The sequence below is a fragment of the Salarias fasciatus genome, chromosome 6 (genome assembly GCF_902148845.1).
Source record: "Salarias fasciatus chromosome 6, fSalaFa1.1, whole genome shotgun sequence".
In the NCBI taxonomy this organism is placed as follows: domain Eukaryota; kingdom Metazoa; phylum Chordata; class Actinopteri; order Blenniiformes; family Blenniidae; genus Salarias; species Salarias fasciatus.
In genome coordinates this window covers 18,424,015-18,445,621 of record NC_043750.1, presented here as the reverse complement: position 1 = coordinate 18,445,621, position 21,607 = coordinate 18,424,015, and the positions used below count along the sequence as shown (strand labels likewise).

General features: G+C 43.3%; 2 protein-coding genes and 1 long non-coding RNA gene across 3 annotated transcripts; 1 reads left to right on the top strand and 2 right to left on the bottom strand.

Annotated features, from left to right (window-relative positions):
• Positions 1-3,418: 3,418 nt before the first annotated feature.
• LOC115390061 (alkaline ceramidase 2-like) lies at positions 3,419-13,988 on the bottom strand. Its single transcript, XM_030093722.1, has 6 exons — positions 13,613-13,988; positions 13,099-13,213; positions 10,153-10,294; positions 9,586-9,723; positions 6,307-6,444; positions 3,419-6,129 (listed from the first exon to the last, which is right to left on the bottom strand). The coding sequence occupies exons 1-6, from the start codon at positions 13,724-13,726 to the stop codon at positions 5,946-5,948; spliced, it is 831 nt and encodes a 276-aa protein (XP_029949582.1). The 5' UTR covers positions 13,727-13,988; the 3' UTR covers positions 3,419-5,945.
• LOC115390080 (uncharacterized) lies at positions 3,419-17,385 on the bottom strand. Its single transcript, XR_003931639.1, has 3 exons — positions 17,374-17,385; positions 15,787-15,793; positions 3,419-4,814 (listed from the first exon to the last, which is right to left on the bottom strand). It is a non-coding gene; the product is annotated as an uncharacterized LOC115390080 (long non-coding RNA).
• LOC115390064 (40S ribosomal protein S6) lies at positions 16,118-19,943 on the top strand. The gene is made up of 6 exons (XM_030093725.1): positions 16,118-16,228; positions 16,791-16,922; positions 17,576-17,786; positions 18,126-18,272; positions 19,199-19,356; positions 19,809-19,943. Exons 1-6 carry the CDS (start codon positions 16,223-16,225, stop codon positions 19,902-19,904), a joined length of 750 nt encoding a protein of 249 aa, XP_029949585.1. The 5' UTR covers positions 16,118-16,222; the 3' UTR covers positions 19,905-19,943.
• The last annotated feature ends 1,664 nt before the right edge of the window (positions 19,944-21,607 follow it).

Sequence of the window (21,607 nt, the reverse complement as noted above, 5' to 3'; positions counted from 1 at the left end):
TCAGTGAAAACATGTGTTTTGTTGTGACGTATAGTTTAAAAGCAACCTTTTTGCTATCTCCGACTCCCATCACCAACCAGAGACTTGGGTTGTTTTTTTTTTCAATCTTTCACTGTACTACATAGAAATAAACTGTGAAAATTTATTTTGTGCTTAACTTTTTGTCTGGAGTTATTTATTTAAGCAACAGGCAGCATCACATGTGTCTCCATCACCAATAACAACAATAACAAAGTGCACAGTACAATAGAACTGCAATAACGTGGCGGTGCGTGGTATTTGATCAAGGCAATGGATTTAAACTGCAGCACTCAGTTCAGGCTGTAGCGGAGCCAGAGTGGGATCAAGGGGACGGTCGCCCCAGGGCCCACAAAGTCATAGGGCCCCGTTTCATGTGATGTGTTCACATTTACTCGTAAATAGATTATTATAATAAAATGTGCAGTGTGTGCGAGAAGGTATACGCATCTGATTGTGGGCTCCAATTTGCCAATTCTTACATTATGACTGTCCATGAATGCATCAGAGCTGTAAGCAGCGCTGATTGGCTGTGCGGCATGAACGAGTTTTTTCTTTTGCGCTTGATCTGAACTCTTTGGAGGGAAGTTAAACAGTATGCTAAACACTATGCTAGCCGCTAGCAGTACTACCCAAAACCTGACATCGGAGCCACTGGTGAGTCAGTGAAACCTTCAAAAATATTATCTTGATCAGAATGCTGTGGTCTATGGTGCATTCACACCGGACGCGTCGCGGGCGTCGTCGAAGCTCGGGACGCCTCGAAGCTGACGCTTGTGACGCTTTAAACACAACGCTTGACACCGGGTGGTCACAAAGCTCGCGACGCTCGCGACGCTCTTGACGCACGTCAGTTAATTGGCGCGCTGGAGGCTGATTTCTGTTTCCAGCTATGGCGGATCGCATCAGGAGAGCGGCTTGGCTTTATTTGTTAAATAAAGCTAGACCGCGTCGTCGTCGGAAAAGTCGCTATTGGCTGCTCTGCTCCTCTCTGCTCTGACTGCAGCGGGGAGCGCTGCTGAGACTGACCACTTGTGAGCGCTTTGGGACGGGGAAGGGGCTCACGCAGCACCCGCTGCTCATTGACGACAGCAACGAGACGTCCTGTCACGTCTCCAGAGCACCAGAGAAGGTTGCTAGATTTGTCGCTAGTTGCTTTTGACAAAAAAACGTCGCAAAGAGGCTTTGGAAAGTCACCAGATTTAGCGAGAAAGTCGTCAAGTTAGCAACACTGGCCGGCCCGCATCGGTGCTCGGATCACTCATAGTGACGTAGCACCGGAGGGATCGTCTCTGATTGGTTGACGCTCAGCGGCAGCGCGTCGAAAGTTCAGTTTTCCCAACTCTCAAAAAGCGACGCTCACGACGCTCCTGACGCCGGGGACGAGCGTCGTGGGCGTCGACGCTCAAAACGCTAGAAAAGCGACGCTCATGACGCTCCTGATGCGCCGCCCCGCCGCCCGCCGCTCCACGACGCTCGTCCACCATAGACTTTGCATAGAAAAGCGCCGCTCACGACGCGTCCGGTGTGAATGCACCATACATTTTCAGCACCATGAACAGCGATGCTCTGAGATTGACACCTGTCAGGCTGCATTTGTGTGTGTGTGTGTGTGTGTGTGTGTGTGTGTGTGTGTGTGTGTGTGTGTGTGCACACGTGCGTATGTGCATTTGTTCTTCAGAACAAGTTTGTGAACTGGTTTGTGACTTAATTCTGCTTTCTGAGGCATATCGGTTTGCTTGGTTCAATAAAAGTGAGCATTAGTTTGTTGTTTGATGGTAGGATGAGGGATTGTTTGAATGGTAAAATTACTATCATAAGGGCCCGTAGAGAATGCTCCGTCCCCTCTGTACTGAGACCCACGCTCCGCCTCTGAGTTCAGGTGAGTCCAATCAGTTGTTTAGAATTTAATTAATTTATTAGGCAGACAGCTTCCTGGTGCACCAACAAATGCAAAACAAATGGCATAGCATGCCTCTGAATGGAAGAGTAACAACATACATAGTGAGGCACAGGGCTGTGGGTATTGATTCCGTCTGAATCACAATGACCAATATTTTCCCCCAGCAGAGAAGATTATTCACCCTTTGATGAGCAGTTGTTAACAATGAAAAACCAAAAGGGAAAAATGATGAATACAGTGAAGGTGCATGATTTGTTACATAAATATTGGGTCCTATTCATCATCATTGTTTGGACCCTAAAAATGTGCTTTGGTAGGTCACTGCAACACTCCTGATCTTATCAATTTAGAAGAATGACTCACCAAAGATGCCTTGTTTGAATTTTTTTTTCTATTCTCACTATAGGGAAGAGTTTTTGAAAAGCATCCATCGAGTTATCTTCTACACAGCTTTATCCTGCTCAGGGTCACAGGGTGCTGGAGCCATGGGCGAGGGCAGGTTACACCCTGGACAGCTCACCAGTTCACTACAGGGCAAACGCAGAAAGACAACTGTGGGATTAAACCAGAGAACCCGGGGAAAACTGACACACACACAGGGAAGGCCCAGCTGAAATTTAAACCCACAACTTTCTTGCTGTGAGATGAGAGAGCTAACCACTGCTCCACCATGCAGCCCCAGTATAAATCATGTTAAACGTTAAACATTTCCCGTTTTCGTCAGATATTGGGCCATTCAAAACTTATAAAGTGGAAGAAAGTGCTGGAAACCCAAGTAATAAGGATCAAAAAGTAGTTGAATGTTTATTTTCCCAAAATATAGATAGAAAAAAATAGAAAGGCATTTCAGCAGTTCACACCTTACAGCAACCATCTTGTGTGTGTGTGTGTGTGTGTGTGTGGGGATTGGGGGGAGGTTCATGCTACTCAGTGTTAAACTCTGCAAAATTGTGAAAAATAGTTAAATATCCAATCTCATAACTGTATAGTGTAGACATTAAGCTATGGCTCTGTGTTAAATGATAGCCATTGCATCTGTTTATTGTTTATTTCAAATTTTATTATTTCATCCTGACTCTTTAGAATCAGACTTTTAAAGGCAAAAATGTCTAATTCCAAAAATATACCCTCTAGTTATAAGAAGATAAAAAATAATTCTCAACAGGACTGTGTTCCCCCCCCCCCCGAGGGTTTTTTATTTTTAAAAGTATTTTTCCACAGTGGTTAAAATGCTAGTCGTTCATTATGGAATAAACAACTGAGTCACATTTATCCTTGTTTTACTTACTCCCATGCTACAACAGAACATTTTATCAAGTAGGTGTCTTTGTCCTTTTTACCTTAAGAAACCAGTAAATGTCACTCACAGTCAGAAAACTCAACTTAAATTCAGATTTTGAGTGGTTTCATTATGAGAAGATTCCATTGATTCTCATGTGAAGAAACATCGCCCCCTGCTGACGAAAACATGACATGAAAATAAAGACCAGCAGTCCCTTTGAGTATTGGCTTAGTTTATTGCATAAAATACTAATCTATTACAAATATTTGCTTACAAAAACAGGATATAATTTAGGAAAATAAATATTTCTGTGCAGCTTATCTATATTGTCGATGCAGGCAGAGAAACACTGAGATTTATATACATGTACGTCAATAGAGAGATTTTACTCCTTTAGTTGTTCACACAATCACACCACATGCCGGGACAAATGTCTGGATGCAGAGGGCAGCATTTAACCAGCAGCTCTGTGATTCTGATGCTGGTTCACTTTTAACCTCATCAAAATTGTAATTTTCTCTGCATCAAAACAAATAACCCATTATCATTTATCGCTTGCATAACTGAATTTGTAGCACAACGCAAATATTCTCAGAATTTGTTCACATTCTAAATTCGTTCCAGATGATACATTAAAAAAAAACTGTTTTGGCAATACAAAAGGTAGAAACAATGAATTAAAATCATCAACCCATTATTTTTGGCTGCATTTCACTTACAAAAATAGAAACTGTTTTCCATTTCAATAATGTAAAAAAAAAAAAAAAATCAGAATCATAATTTCAGTAAAATGGCATTCTAGTTTGTAAAGCAAGGTTCATTTCTCTGATTTTGATCCTTCATGAGTGCAAAGTTAATTTAGCAGTCTGAGTTCCCAGAAGCCTTTGCAGGAGAACAAGAATTTAACAGCTTGAGGCAGTTTTCAAAGAAAGAAGAAAAACAAAAACATGTCCAACAAGGGTTTCGCAAGAACCTGTTTTTTTTCTGATTTGTGTTTTGCCTTGTAATGCAGAGAAGTTTTCCCTTTCACCCTCCACATAACACATTGATCATCCTTTTTTGTCCTGTTAGTTCAATTTTTTTTCTTCAAATTTTGGTTTATGGATGAAACCATAGAGGGAAAAAGGCATTGCTTTGACTTCCAGGTCCACCGCACATTTGGAAATTCAGTGCTTTGAACTAAACTAACAGATCCCTTTGTTACTTTATTTCACTAATAAACAGTTTCTTCCTCTGCAGCTACAAAGCACACACGTCACAAACTGACACAGAGTGACTCTTCATTATTCGTTTCAATTACGGTATTTACTTGCTCTTTTTAAGGCTTTTGCAGCATTTCGTTATATTTAGGAAGGTGAGAAACTCTCAAACATAAATACCTCAAAGAGAAGTTAAATTGACGAATCGAGATAAAACATAAAATTAGGACCTTTTAGTATTAGAAGCTGAACATGAGCAAGTTAAATTTAGAGTGAATAAGTGTTATGTTTTAACACGTTACATGCACTTAGTCAAAGGTTATCCGTCCATCATTTCACATTCTTTGCAATTCCTTCAGTTAGTGGGAATGTCAGAGGGTACCGAGTCGATAAATATTATAAGAATTAGATTCTTTTACCTAAAGAAAATAACTGTTAAACATTGTTAGTTAAGAAAATCTGTACAGGAATATAACAGACACCGTTCTCATGAACTAATCCCATGAACAATCACAGTAGCATGCTGAAAGTACAACACAGAAAGAAGTCCGACAGTTTCCATCTCAAAGCCTGTGGTGGCAGAGGGCAGGCTGGTCAGCCTAAGGCTCGGTGTGAATCGTCTTCTCGTGACGCTTGGGTAAAGACGTTCTAAACGCCGGGTTCAGTCGGGCTGGCTAAGCGATATGGAGCTCTAATGCATTATGCATTAATCACAGTTTATGAATCCAGTGCTTTATTGTGGTTCCCAAATGACCAGAGAGCATCTATGAGATGCCGTATTTATGTATATAAAGGCAACACAACGCTTCAAAATGAGGTTTTCTGAAATACCACTGACTGTACAAAATATTTTCCCTCAAAAAGGTGCAATATGCAATACTGATCGATTCAAATATTCGGGAATGAGAAGCTGTGATGATTTCATTCCATTGATACCTTTGCTCTCTGATTGCAGGCATGGCTTCCATGCCACCTGTCTAGTGTTGTGCATCAGGCGCCTAGTCTCAACTCAAAAAACAGCCGATTTATTAGTAAACTTGTAACAACTACTATAAGAAAAAAAGAAGAAGAAAATATCTGGATTGAGCACAAACAGGCATCTAGAGTGACTCATTAATGCCACCTATTGCACAAAAGAGACGTTACTTAAATTCTGAAAAATGCACCTTTGAAGACGTCTCAAATGCGTATTGCTAATACTCTGACTCCGAGGAGATCACATGATCCTTCATCAAAAGCCTGAGATATGTTGGAAACACTGAATGTTTCTTGGCTTTGATACTGTGGTATTTAAAGATTAATCCTGTATCACAAACACAAAAAAAAAAAATTAAATAAAAGTAAAACACAATTTGTTCGATGACATAGTTGCATAAACACTGTTCTGTAACAAATACCAGATCCGGGCCTGAGCAAGGGAAAAGGAAAATCCGTGTGGTCAGTCTTCATGTGCAACACAGAGATCCTCCAGTCGCCAGGGCACCGCGGACGTGGGGCCGCCACATGCTGGTGTGAGCTGACAGAGCATGGGGCTCCGGCGCCGCTAAGTCACCTTGATGGTCGACTTTTTCACGCAGAGTAAAGAGACGTACGGCACTCCGATGAAGGCCCACTTCTCACTGGGCCAGAACATGATGACGGGGCCTCGCTCCGGGGCCTCGGTCGCCACGTCGAAGTAGGCGAAGCAGACGCAGCCCAGGTAGGAGGCCAGGCAGATGAGGATGTGCCTGTGAGAGCCAAAGACAGTTTGTGAAGGATTCTTATCAATTCTTTCAACGTTTTAGGAGAAAATAAGTCTAAAATCCAAACTGGGCCTTCCGGCAGACCGTATATTTGGCACCCCTGGCATAAACAGTCGTTAAATCATGAGACCACGGGGATTTCGGAGTAGACTTTGAGCTCACCAGGCGCAGTGGAGGTAGGGAAAGTTGACAGATGACCACATTTCACAGAATATCCTGTCGCTGATCCAGCAGAGCAGAGCCAGCGCCCACCAGATCCCTGAGATCAGGCCCAGCTTGAACACACGGGGGTTTTCACACCTGCGACCACAAAGTTCGGTAAACTGAGTCAACATGGAGTGAGAATACACACACACACACACACACACACACACACACACACACACACACACACACACACACACACACACACACACACACACACACACACACACACACACACACACACACACACACACCCACACACACACACACACACACACCACACACACACACACACACACACACACACACACACTATAATAATCCCTTCTCTATTGTATTTTTTCCCCAAGTATTTATGAGGTGAAAGAGAAAAATAAACCACGGCTCCGTTGGTCAATGGGAATAAAACGCTCTCTAAGAAACTCTTTCCTGAAGAGAGCGAGCCAACCCTCCCAGAGGAGCTGCATTCCACTCAGCGCAGGATTTCTGCCACCATCCACCACGTTCTGGTGACCGCTAGTAGTGAGTTTTTTCCACTAAGTTTCACCATCAGGAATGTCCACTGGAGCTATAAATACGAGCGTAACCATCTCCCAGCGACACCGCTGACCTCCACGCTAATCCAGAGTGCCACTGACGAACTATTCTTAGTCCTGTCCTTCACAGACATACCGGTCGCAGCTGAGGAACTGAGCGCTTAGACAAAGGCGGCGACAGGGAGAGCCTGAGCGGGACGGCCGCAGCTCCCATGATGCATCAGTGTTGGCATCGGCATTTCTCCTTTCAGTATAACGAAAGGATAACTGATGAGCTGAACTACCTCTATCTTACATAACTGATCCAGAAAGGGGAGGTGGAAAGAAAAAAAAAAAAAAACAATCCTGTGTCACTGCAACTCGGCCACAGGAAGTATAAGAATAGGCGGCCACCGCTGCGTCTTCCCAGAGGGAAGCAGACCATTAAACTGTCATCAGTGCCGCGTTCTGCTCGGAGAGTTACAATCGATTATATCCGCATGGATGAGAATCCTCGGCGGGCATCAGGTACGACGGCGGGACTCGGTATCCATCCCTACATCCGACCGTCCGCATGGGGAGGGCGATACGAGATCGAGACGTTCAGTAACTGTTCGACTGTTGAAGCAAAGACAGGCGAAGGACGGGCCGCCCGTTCTATCTGGGGTGGAGACGGTCTACAGTTTAGGAAGAAACTCCTCATTGATTTCAACACATGCGTCCTGAAGTTCAGAAACTTCCGGTTTATGATTGTATGGTATGGAAAACATGCATTCATCAGCCTTCATTATGTAATAAATAGATGTTTAGAACAGTTTTCAGTGCAGTGTTGTATTCCTTATCCGATGCTCAGTCGGAGAACAGATCACAGCTGAAAGATTGAAGATATTTTAACCAAATTCTATTGAATCACTGTGATGTTGTGTCTCAGTGACGACTGGTAGGATTGTTGGAGTCATGATACTTCTTGGAATACGTGAACAAGCTGTGGCTGCTTTGTTGTTTTTGTTCCACTGGAAGTTAGCAGAACGTGGGGTCAACAACTGTACTGTTTGAAGAAAAAAAGTGAGCAAACAATCAGAAAATAGTGAGTCCATCAGTCCCCCACTGAGCAGAAAGAAAAACAAACTACGGCAGCAGATGACTGGCAGCAACGGGCAGCAAAGTCAAGAATCGCCAACAGGTTGAACAATGGATGACTAAAGGTTTTGAAAGGTGGTGAGAAACGGCTGTGGGAAAAGGAAACAACAGAACATGCGCCCACACTGCGGTGACCGAGGAAAGCACTGGACACACACACACACACACACACACACCAAAGGTCACCAAAGGCTTGTTGTGTGTTTCAGGAACATTCTTGCCACACTGTAATTAACCCCAGAGCAGACGACATGCCATCAGATAGCACAGAGTACAAAAGGTCAAATGTGAAACGTTAATGTGCTTTACACTACAGACACACTCTCCACACTTTCCGACTGATTCTGTCAACAATCTGAACACACCGACAGACGCAGATAAACCCTGCTGACAGAGAGACAAACAAACACACACACACACACACTCACTCACACCTACAGGCCAAACACAATTTTGACCAGAGAGCCACTGCTTCTGCTGAACGTGAAAGGTGTGGATAGTGTGTGTGTGTTTGTGTGTGTTGCAGAAGCCCTTCAGGCGTTCCCTTGCAAATTTTCTACACTCCGTTGTTTTAGTCCTACAAAACTTTAAAGAGGGCTGCGTTTGATCTGCTAACTTCTTAAATGACGTTCTCCATCTCTGTCCAGCCGTGATTCTCCTGGGACAAACTACAGCAGGACTATAAATAACAGTGTGGTTTCTTTTTTTAATCTACTGTATTCAGATTTGTACTTTATATGAGTTAGGCATTGGATTTCTGGATGGAGGGATGAAAAATGACACAAAATTCATGGATTTCTAAAGTATCTGCGAGAACGCGTGCCAGTGGGAAATGCTCCGTAGCTTGTATTTACAGGCAACAATCAAACAGCCGTCCATCATCACTGTGAATAAGACGAGCCGTACTGTGAGTCACTGAGAGGAGAGCAGGGGAAGAGGGCGGCTGAGTCACACAGCGACTCAACAAACACACCAACAACATCTGAGGCCGGGAGAAGGTTCTCAGCGCGGTTAGTGCACAGGAGTTTGTGAATGAGGATGTAGTAAATATCCTGTCCTTTGTATGACATGCACCGATTTGTAGATGCTTGTTTTTAAATGAATTTGCAGCTGTCTTACATTTCTTAAGTCCCCCAAAAACTTCCTGCGTTTCTAAGGCATGGAGAGAAATGTTGTAAAGCGATTTTTATTGTGATAAATTCATTTGTTAGTATGCATATCTCGCAGGACAGTGTGTGTTCTGGTAGAAATGCCTTTTATCAGATGAGTGTTATTAGATTATTATCAGATGTGACAAGACGCATGCTAGTCCATAAATGTTTCATATTTAAGCTATGTTATGTAGGACAGCAGCAGTGAGTACGGTATGGGATGTACAGACAGCAAGCAGAAATCAAGACACAAATGAACGCCACTAATAAAAATGTTAAGTTTTAATTGTGGTAATGCATATGTTTGATCCTGCTCAGTTTTTCACTTTGCAATGAATTTGACTGAATAGAAAAGGGATTATTTTTTGCATGCGGCATTGTGTTTTTGGAAAACAAAGAAAAAAACAAATATCCCCTCCTTTTCTTCTAACCTTTTGAGCTCAGTGATGAGCAGCGCCGTGCAGGGGATGCCCAGGGTCATGAGTGACAGCGAGTTGACGACGGGTTTAACGAAGGCCAGGCCAGTGGTGATCCCTGACAAGATGCCGATGACCACTTTGAACCTCGACCTGCAAAAACAAGCCACGTCAGCAGGATTCGCTGCAAAATTTCTACTCGTGAAACACTGAAACAATCCTTGCACGATTCACGTAAGAAGCGCTCTGCTGCAGATAAGCAAAGGCTGTGGAAAATATCAGGCGGCAGGCTGAAGTGCCCGAGCGGCCGCGACAGGTCTGTGACAATGGAAAGAGAAGTGAAGCCATGTGATGCAGTTTTTACTGGCGTCAGCGATCGCAGACAGGCCTATTATTAAACCGGAGTAGTGGCAGTGAACACATCATGTGACATGTCAGAGTCTGAGACAGAGCTTCACTGATGAACACAAAATACAGCATAAACACAAGGATCCGACGTGGCTCATTGTTTGACATAATTAAACCCCCCCCATCCCAAAAAAGGAGTTTTTGTTTTTTTTTATGATGAAGAACGGGCCGTACCGATCCCTCCGGAACATCCTGGGTAGGTATCTCTTTGGAAACCACATGGCAATGGCGCACATGAGCACCCACAGAATGGCCAGCTCGTCCAGCATCTGGCCCAGAAAGCTGAGGGTGGCGTGAAAATACGTCGATCCAATACCTGAAACAGAGAAGAAGACCCAGAGCAGCTCCGTTATACCATAGACATGTTTAGAAGGTGTTACATTAAAGATTAAAAAAAAATGTCTTGATACTCTACAATTTTCCTCTCAGATATATATTTATCATCCTCCCACACTGAAATCCTCTCATTCCAACACCATCAGAAATGCTCTCATTTACATTCAACAGAGCCAAATAAATGCAGTAAAACCATCAGATGCATGATATTCTGTACTAACCTTCCACTGTTTCACACAATCACAAGCTAAAAAGAGTCACCAGTGCAAAAAGCGCTGAACGGTGTCGAGTCCCGTGAAGCGATGCAACATCTGGTGGAACTAGAAAGTCCTTTCAATATGAGAGGACGTCATGCACAACAAGAATCACTTTTTGGGCTTACTTGCAGGTTGAAATGATTCTTAAATGAAAAGAAATACAGACAATATTTGCAAAGTTTTACAAAAGGAAACTTTTCATGACTTTAATTTTATGCCATTTTGGCTGCAAATGTTGAGAGTTACGATGCAGCATTCTGAATATTGAACTGGAGAATCAACAGTTGGAAAGCCGCGTTCCTCTGCGTTTCGCAGTAATGCGGGGGCTTGGGTCAGTCGGTGCCTCCTTGTTATCACTGCCCAACAGACCTCACAATATCAGAGTAATCTGTTGTCATAACAGGCGCTGTGGGAGATTCCAACATTTCAACAGACTTTCTATGCTAAAGCTCGAAAAAAAGCTCCCAGTCAGAGGTTACTGATCACTGGCAACCAAAAAAAGGAAACTGTAGAATGAAAGGTCATTTCATTTAGTGAACATTTCGACCGTCATTGACAAACATCCCGTATCCTGATCATCATATCATCTGCAAGCTTTGCAGACCAATTAATCTATTAACCATAAAACCTTAACATTTCTAGAAACAAAGGCGTAGTTCAATTAAGATTTACAGCCCTGACTGAAACAGATCACATCTGACTTATTAGGGATTGTAGACGGCATTCCTCCGAAATTCCCCACATTTCAGGCAGAAGACTAAACTCTGTGTGTTTTGGCATTGAACGTAATCGGGCCAGACTGTGCAGCACGGAGGCCACAGAGGAGCAGCTGGACGCTGCTTTCACACTGAAACGTATGGACTTGTTTTCCCTCTGAAGTCAAAGATCATCAGGAAGAGGGCTGGGCCCACGTGACGCCCACCAAAGCACTGTTTTCATGTTTCAACAGTCTCCAGATTCCTAGAAAAGGATGCAATCAGAGCTCCATGGAGCGCAGCCGGCGGTATGAAGCAGGAGATGCTATCTGCCAAACAAGACCTAAACAGGAGGCTGCTTCCATGTTCCTCTAAAATTGCTTGGAGACATGCAAGAGATTTTAACTACGTGACCTCTGGCAGATCAGGCTCTAGGACGACCACGAGCCCAGTGCCGACAGTTTTTTTTTTTTTTTTTCACCTCTCAGGAATAGACGGGGCTCAGTCAGGTTGTCTGCGCTGACAATGCAACCTGAGTGTTTCCAGCACAGCTGGAAGGGAGCAGAGCGGAGCTGCCATTTCTACACAGTGGCACCATTTAAGGCTGGAATACTGCCGCCGATGAAAGGAAACAAGTCAAAGGTTGCAGGGTTATTCGTGCCAACCTGGTGTTTTTTCAAAAAACACGGGGCTGCAAGATTCAGGAAGAGCAAAGCCTTGGCTGAGAACAGTGAAACACCCAGCGCTCTTTCACTTTCAGCGCCTGCAGCTCCTGAATGAACCAGTCACTCTTAAAAAGAGCCCGACAATATTCCTCCCTTTTCCTGGTTGTACTTGTTGCATCATGTAAAGTTATTAAAGTTACCCTGCATTACATGTACATGACAAACAATCAAGAACTTCGTTATTTGAATATTTTGTTAAGATATGACCGTCTTTAGCACAAAACCTTCACAACATTATGACCAGAAGTTTATTTATAGCCACTGGCCTTGTTAAGCAGCACAGTGCTGAACATATTTGATCTACATTGTGCTCCCCAACTTCACGTCACTCACAGTAGTTATTCTTGGCTGAAAGACAGACCGACTGATGGTTTTCACATTGTACTTAATCATGACTGTTGGGATCCACAGATGATAAAAGGCCTCTGGTCAGTATCTGCAGTCTAAAACTGTTGTAGTTGTTACATTCATGATAAAAATGAAATGGGGAAACAATAATCCTGGTTAAAGATCTGCTCTCAATGATTGATCAAACAGCCTGAATTTGAAGTAAAATGTATGTAACCACTGGAATGACAATCATCACTGTGGACTTTGACAATATTATGACTGATTATCTATCAAGGAGGCTTTTTAATTATTTTTGAAGACCTCAACAGTCATCTTTGTTGACATTAGCATATCCAATGTCAACTTGTGTGCAACGGTTAACCATGCAATAAATTAGCAGAGTACAGAACTTCTGACAAAAACTCAACTGTCCGGAGTCAGAAAGATCTGTTATCTTCGACAGCGAGCCAGACAAAGACCAAGAGATGGCCCGATATGAACATCACACAGTCAAAAAACACTCAGAACACGAGAGGAAATTTATAAACAAGACATTTGGAATATTTTAAGAAACACAGTCACCAAGAAGCAACTTTCAAAAGATGTGTGCAATGGTAAAAACGTGCTTGAAATACTTTTTTGTGCAGTTAGTGTGAAGTCGATGAGTTAAACTACTGACTGTTTAGGATTTGATGAATTGCATCTCCATGCTCTGTGTGAATAAACCCATGTGAAGAATGAAGGAAGGGTCAGGAGGTCATCGTGCAGCCAACTTACCAACCACAACCAGCAGAATCCATATGAGGTAAATCCCGCTGTTGAAATGTGTTGCATATTGGCGGAACAAGCACATTAATATCGGCGGCAAAACGAAAAATAAAATGTTGCTGATCTGAAATGATAAACAAAAGGACACAGCCATGAGCAAAAAGGAGGATTTCCGTCAGGTTTGAGCTGATCAGGCAGCAAAAATGACAACATGCCGGTCAGAAGTTGATCAGGCCTCAGAGTCAAACTGTCAGGCAGCTGAGATGGACAAAATGAACATTTCTATGATGCTAACAATAAACATCAAGATGCTGCAGCTAAGAAGTGGCCAAACAGTTTAAAGTCAGAGTAAGCGACAGCTAGCTGTAGCTGACCCGGGGATCATATGGAAAGCTAGAAGAAAGCAGTGCATTACGAAAGAAATCAGAAGCAGAAAAGCTGTAAACAAAAAAAGAACAGTATTATGCAAAACAACAGAAAAAGCACACATCGTTAGCTACAGATCCAGCGACTGAAAACCGACCGTGTTGTAAAATTCAGCGATGCTGGGGTAAATTAGGTAATTGCCTTCACACCAGTCCACCTCGGAGCTGCCAGCCTGCAACTGGTCCCAAAAAATCAGATTAACGTTACTCATGTCTGGACTAGTTGTGTCGGATGGACCGAGCGCAGCAAACAGCAGTCCGGCTCCTCAGACAAAAACAAGCGGACCAAAGTCGCTGTCTGTCGACTCCGTCGCCACAAGCTACACACTAAAGCCGGAATCCTGACACGTAGGGTGCATCCGAGTTGGTGATATACTATAGAAACCGCTGCAGAGCTGCATTTTCCAGGCTGTCCTTCGTCCGTCCACAAAGCCTCCGGCTCGTCGTGACGCTCAGCCTCGTCCACTGACAGCAGCTGCTCGATCCGGAGCAGAGAGTCCTCACACACTGCAAGATGGTTCCCCCTTCTGCAGCCTCGTCCACTATCAGTGGCTGACTCTTGAGCAGAGAGTCCTCAAACGCTGCAAGAGTATTCCCCTCATCCAGCTCCAGTCCCCTCCTTCGGTCTCGGGTTAGACCAGACGGGGCACACACAGCGTTTTTTCGCTTTCACACTTGCATGTGTTTTTCAGTCGCGACGAGGGATCGTGTTTCATCAGTAGTTTGTGTCCTCTTCCTTCTTGGTGTCTTATGGTAAAGTGAGCGCGCTCTATGTTTTCTGCTGGATTGACTGCACCACAGTACAAGACGGGCTGTTGAACCCGTCTTGGCTCAACAGGTTTTTGATTCGATTTTTCCTTGGAGACTGTGAGTATTGCGTGAATAACTGTAAGACGATTTAGATGTTATGGTTATGGTTATGGTTACTTTTTTTGTGAGGGCTAGCTATTGTTTATTCAGAGGTGAGTCGGGGAAGGTTTTCAGGATGGACACAATAGAAGTGGATGGTATTTTTGTTCCCCCCTGTCAAACTCATCAAATACAAAATCCAACAACCCCCAAACACTTTGGTGGGCACGTTATAATCCGCACATTCACTACGCTGTGGAACACAAACAAATAATATTGTAGCGTTACGACACTGAAGCAAATGCTGGGAACTACTTTTTCTTTTGAAATCACTACGCCCAGACGCCATGTTTAGTAAGTAGTTCCGTCTTAGCAATCTTCGCATAAATAGCTCAATCTCGTAATTTTGCATTAATATTTCACAGCGTAGTGAATGTGCGGATTATAACGTGTCCACCAAAGTGTTTTGGGGTTGTTGGATTGTGTATTTGATGAGTTTGACGAGGGGGAACAAAAATACCGTTCACCTCCATTGTGTCCATCCCGAAAACCTTCCTCGACTCACCTCTGAATAAACAACAGCTCGCCCTCACAAAAAAAGTAAGTATGCTGTTCGAAATGACTAAGGAATTGCGCTAAATGGGCCAATTTGCCAAAAAGTTGAAGTATCGCTTTAAAAAGCATTCTCACTCAGATACTTTGATGTTTTTTTTTTTTTTTGTTTCTTTTTTGGTTAACATGTGAGTGTGTCTGGAACCCACTGAGTGTGAATACCCCTGTGAGTCTTAAGTAAGGCATCTTTGGGTGTCCAAATGATGGAAACATTCTCTTCATATTACAGATTACACCAGAGCATCCAAAAGCTTCAAACACTGTTGCTTCTTTGAGTGACTTAATGCACCACTTTGTGGTGCAAATGTGTATTACAAGGTTAGTCTGTTTGGGGGAAGTTGGATTACGGTGTGTGCTATTGAACAGACACAAACCCAAAGCCTTGTCCTTGTCAAAGATCCCAAAAGTGATACAAAAAAGTCACAAAATGTCTGTAAAGAATTACCAGACTAAATAAAGTATTCACAGACATTGAAATAACACAAGGGGGAAAAAAGTGCCTAACAAACTAACTACTGAAACACAAAAATACAAAATGTTGCCGAAGTACAGCACAGGGAAAGGGAAACTGAACAAGGTGCACATTAAATCAATGACAAAATGTGACAAAATGTCATGACCCCCCCCCCCCCACACGCGCGCACACACACACACACACACACACACACACACACACACACACACACACACACACACACACACACACATACACACACAAAATCATACTACAAAACATAGGGTGCTTCTACTCACAATCATTACAAAAAAATAACTGTAAAGAGATACCACTTACTGTCATAAATAACATAACAATCATCCTGCATAATATGGGGAGATAATTATTTTAATGTCATAATTTATTATCACAGTAGGCACGCTCAATGACGATGATGTTTTTGCAATTATTAATTATTCATAAATTGTTCTTTGAAATATTCCCTGTGTATCGTATATGATGCATATATCATCTCTGATAATTATTGGAAATTGTTATTATTGGGAGAAAAAAAATCCATAAAAACGCATGTTTGAATTTGGAACATGAATGAATAAACGAATGATCAACCATGTTTGATGTAGTAAAAGTGCGCTTCTTCGCTCTGTGTTATTTATGTAAATGTGTACTTGTAATATCTTCATAGTTCCGCGCTCCAGTTCTCGCGATAACTCGCGGGCCTATGTGAGATCACGGGGCGGATATCCGGCCTCTTTCCCGTGGCGGACCGTCGTTGGGTCGGTTTGGCAAAATGAAGGTACAAACATCTGTCAAACTGTATTTCTTCACGTACACACGTTTCACTGAAAATATGCAGTTGAGATTGTAGCTATGACTCTGAACTTTAAATCGCTGCAGTCAGATGATGTTAAAGTCGTCTTGCCGGCCCGGATGAGCTTAGATTGCGGGTATGGTTAGCCTGGAAGGGTAGAATCATGGCGGCGCACTGAGCGAAATGTGACCCGGTATTCAGTTTGTAGTGTTGGTGTTGGAAACTGAACATTTTCCTTTTCAGGCTCGAAGGTTCTCTGTGTTTCGTAATGGCGGTGTTTATTAAAAGTGTGACGATGAGTAGTAAATGAAGCTAATGTTAGCCGACAGTGGAGTAATGAAGAAGGCCTCAGAGCTTCATCACTGCTCTGAGATCAAGCTCAGACTGATTAATATTCATTTTAACACCACGTTTTGGTGATATGTATGTTTTCATGTAGGCAGGTACAGCGAAAGAAGTTCTATTGACATCTACATTGAAGTTCTAAAGTTGCATGGGAATCAGTGGCAACTCTTTCATACTCACCTGCCATGATTCCTCTCCACAGCTGAACATCTCCTTTCCCGCTACCGGCTGCCAGAAGCTGATTGAAGTTGATGATGAGCGCAAACTGCGCACTTTCTATGAGAAGCGTATGGCCACAGAGGTGGCTGCTGACCCTCTGGGCGATGAGTGGAAGGTAAGCATACTTTGCTTCAGCGTGATCCAAGCCAACATGTTGGATTTATGTTGTTGCAATGAGACTTTGATGGATGTGGTAACATCTGCAGGTTTGGTCTGAATAAAGAAATTGATGACCATCAAATAAGTCATTAATGGTTCTGTAATCTTTCACAGTTCTAATTCTCCTAAATTCTGGAGACTCGTTAAATCCAGCAGTCTTTGAACTGCATGGATGCCAGTTGTTTAATGAGCATTTGTTTTATATCATTCACCAAGTCAGCCGTGCAATTGCATCCACATTTGCTTTAATCTGACCAAACCTGTCAAAACGTTGGCACACCATAAACCATCCTGCTCTCATTGTGGCCTAGATTATGGAATAATGATAAAGACGACTTCTACTATGACATTTAAGCAGCTTGAAGTAATGCACACAATGATAGCCTTCATGACTGACCTGTAGTCACTGAGGGAGAAAAAGTGATTTGCTAAAGAAACTGTGGAGCTGCGTCCAGATACAATCAGACCCTGACCCGTGGCTGGTTGAAACTGCATCACTCTCTCAGTTCTATTCAAGCTGCTGCTTATAAATGATGTGTTAACTGTGGATGTGTTTTAACGTGCTGGTTGTGCAAGGCCGCCCATAATCCACTGCGTCTGCTCCTGCAGGGTTATGTGGTGCGCATCAGCGGAGGCAATGACAAGCAGGGCTTCCCCATGAAGCAGGGTGTGCTGACCCACGGTCGCGTTCGCCTGCTGCTCAGCAAGGGTCACTCCTGCTACCGTCCTCGCAGGACTGGCGAGCGCAAGCGCAAGTCTGTCCGTGGTTGCATCGTTGATGCCAACCTCAGCGTCCTCAACTTGGTCATCGTCAAGAAGGGTACCGTGTCTCTTATTTTGCTTCCTTGAAACTATTTACAGGGAATAGTAAACAAAGCTGTTGATGGAGTGAATGACGGCACACCTGTGGACCTTTTCTGATTGATCAGTAATCATTAAGGGGGGACATGGTGTTGCCATAGTAACCGTAGAGCTGCTAACCAGATAGCAACCAGACCTGATGGTGGCTGGTTGAACTGCTTTGCTCTCCCATTGTTTCCTGATGTTAGGACAGTTGATGCCTTTCTCCTGAAAATGTATTGATTTGAGTTGCCAATGGGTGGGTTGTGGGCCTCACTCAGCTCTGCTTCGCTCATCGTGTGGATGTGTTCATTTTCAGGTGAGAAGGACATTCCCGGGCTGACCGACAGCACCGTCCCTCGCCGTCTGGGTCCCAAGAGGGCCAGCAAGATTCGCAAGCTCTTCAACCTGGCCAAGGAGGACGACGTCAGGCAGTACGTTGTGAGGAGACCTTTGACTAAAGAAGGTAAATCTCTTCATTGCTGGCAACTTAGCTGAAGGTTTCCGACATTAAAGGGCCTCCAGATGAGACGTGATTAAATCTGGAGACGGTGACATTTTATTTCTCAATTTGCCAAAGTGGTGCAGGAGGATCCAGACACTGCTCAGCTTTGAAATGCTCACTCTTAGGATGTTTTTCTCTCAAAGTGACTTACTTTCTTTGGGTAACAAACGATGGCCAGAGCCTGAGCCATTTGATTGGTGTGGTCTCCCAGGGGATCCTTGGTTATCTGGGGAAATCTGCTTGTTTTTATTTAAGGTTAATTTTCCATCGTTTTTGGTGAAGTGGTGCAGCTTGTATGTTGTCATAGCCAGACGCGTTTGAGTTTGATGTCGGATGCATTAGTGAGCAGTAGTTTTACCTCCAGTGCTTGTTGAGTCTGCACATTTACTTTCAACTAAAGATTTTAAGCTGCTAAAAATTCAACCAAAGGTCACGTGAACTGTGGCGCTCTCCTGTTCTATGCATAAAGCCAACAACAGCTTGATTATGACCACAAAACCAAAACATTTTGAGAGTTTTCTGCTTCTGCCGTTAAAATGTAGCCATGGCTCTTTGAGTTCTGGGTTCAGAAGTTCAGCTCAAAAAACGTAGCAGGTGATGCATGCAAAGGTGAGATTTGTGAATGACGGCACACCTGTGGACCTTTTCTGATTGATCAGTAATCATTAAGGGGGGACATGGTGTTGCCACATTAACTGTAGAGCTGCTAACCAGATAGCAACCAGACCTGACTGTGGCTGGTTGAACTGCTTTGCTCTCCCATTGTTTACTAAAGAGATAAATACATTTTTAATATTTTGATTTGATTGTACAACTGTTGTGATGCAGTAGGAGTGTGTTTTGTGTTCACCTCTATAAGCGCACCCTGCGTTTCTCCTCTCCGACAGGCAAGAAACCCAGAACCAAGGCTCCCAAGATCCAGAGACTGGTGACTCCTCGTGTGCTGCAGCACAAGCGCCGCCGCATCGCCCTCAAGAGACAGCGCACCCAGAAGAACAAGGAGGAGGCCTCTGAGTACGCCAAGCTGCTGGCTAAGAGGATGAAGGTCTGCAGAATCTGCCTTCTTTTGATCATTGTTGTGCTTGACCACTTTGTAAAAGAAGTAAAGACAAACTGTTTGCAAGTGATTAAAAACACTTTGTGTGGGAGATTAAGGGAACAGCTTATGATTTTTAACTGGAATAGTTTGGAAATTAAAAACAAAATCCACTTAATTGTGAGTGAAGCTATTCAAATTCATTCGATTTCTCTAGACCAGGCTCAAGACTGTTTTACATTGTGGGAATAGATAGTGAATTTCTGAGTTTACTTGAAAATGAACATTGCTGCACACCGTCGTTTCGACATTAGCTTTATGGTGCAGTCCTGGGCCGATTTTAAACTTTCACATTGAAAGTGGCTTATTTGGACAGGATATTAAAAATGGGGGAAATCACTTTATTGGGATTTAAAGAGCATGTTAATGTTTGACACCGTTACCCCCTCTCTCGTCAACAGGAGGCCAAGGAGAAGCGCCAGGAACAGATTGCCAAGAGGCGCCGCCTTTCTTCTCTGAGAGCTTCCACATCCAAGTCAGAGTCCAGCCAAAAGTGAAATCCAAAAGTCAAATAAAATGTTTTGCTGAAAAAAAAAGTTGTGGCTATTTATTAAATTGGATAATTATTTTCAGTTTTACTGACGCTGCCTAATTCTGAGGTTCAACATGAAACCGGTTTTTCTGGACTTGCAGTAGTTTGTGGGTATCCTGTTGATGTAGATTGGAGTTTAAATTTCCTGGTGTGGGTCATTGTTTCCACTTCTGCCTTTTTGCAGAAGGCAGTGCCATGTAAGTTCGAAGTAAATCTACTTAAAACTAAATCTGGCCTCCAGGCCTTACACTCAGAAGTAACTGTGGGGAAGCCAATGAAATTACATTGTTTACTTTTGCTAGTAGAGACACGCAGTTTCCCAAGGGAGTATTTTTTAATAAAATCTATTAAGTGTTTCCTGGTGTTAATCTGAAATCATCTAAAATGTTGATTTACATAGACTGGGAAAGAAGCATTAGCTTTGGTAGGGAAAGAAAGCATGAAATAAAGGTTCAGCTACAAGGATAACACTTTTGCAAAAGATTTATTCCCTGTCAGACAACTGAAGGTGCACGAATTCAAGTTGAGCTCTCCCAACATCAGTGGTTCAGACGTCGTTCAAAGTTGCAGCCATCTTCAGTCGTGGACAGCCTGGTGTGTCTCGGCCGCGGGGCAGTGGGAGGCGGTCCCCGTCCACGCACCGGGTTTGATGCAGGCGAGGGCGTCTCAGCGTTCAGGTGACTTCTGGCTTTGGATTGAACCTGCTGGGCTGAAAAGATCAAGTGATACATGTGGAAGACAAAGCAAGTCACGTCCAGTGCCTGGCGTTGCAGGTACTCCGGAAGGCCCCGAAGTTTCCGCATCCAAGTCAAGCAGCTGGCCTGAGGGACCTGCATCAGAGCAGGAGGACTGGGTAATCCCCCATTGATCTGTTTAGGAAGACAATACAGAGGTACTCAGCCACAAGCAAACAGATGAGAAAAATGTACACAGGAAAGGAACGTTTTCAGTATCTAAGAGAAATGAGCATCACTATTATAGTTTAAAGTCACTTGACTGCTTCAGACAGAAAAGATTAAATGAAATAAACTCAATTAATTCCTTTAAAAACATGTTTTTTTTTTGGGATTAGCCATTTATTGGAAGATGGTTATGAAAGATTAAACTATTTCAGTAAAAGGTAGACTTGGAATTTTCTTGTTACTGATAAACTCAGATGCAACTTTAAGACAGAGAGTACAAATAATACCACAGTGGACAGGTTTACCAAAATCAAACACTTCTACTGTTCTAACAGACGTAGAGTGCTAGACTTTCAGGATGGAACAAAATTACCATTAAGTATTCTCACTTATTATTACACCACCTGTCCTTTCTAACTCACCTGAGCAGACTGAACCTTGGCTCCAACCACACTGTAGGTTCTCCTGCACAGCTTGACAGCGAGAGTCACAACTCGCTCAGGGTAACATTTTTGGACTTTGGCAGCCTCAAAACCTTCCACAGATGATTTGTCTGCTCCTATAAAACAAAGATAAATGGTATCAAATCTGTTTTCACAGCAGATACTCAAAAAATAACTAGAACACTACCTTCATCTTCCTCAGGGGGAAAGACCTGGTCTAACAGGGTCTCTGAGAAGTTCAGAGCAGAGTCCAGGCTCACATCGGCCACAGACACGGCTCTCTCCACCAGCGACAGCTTTGCCCCGTCGTGTTTCCCAGTCGT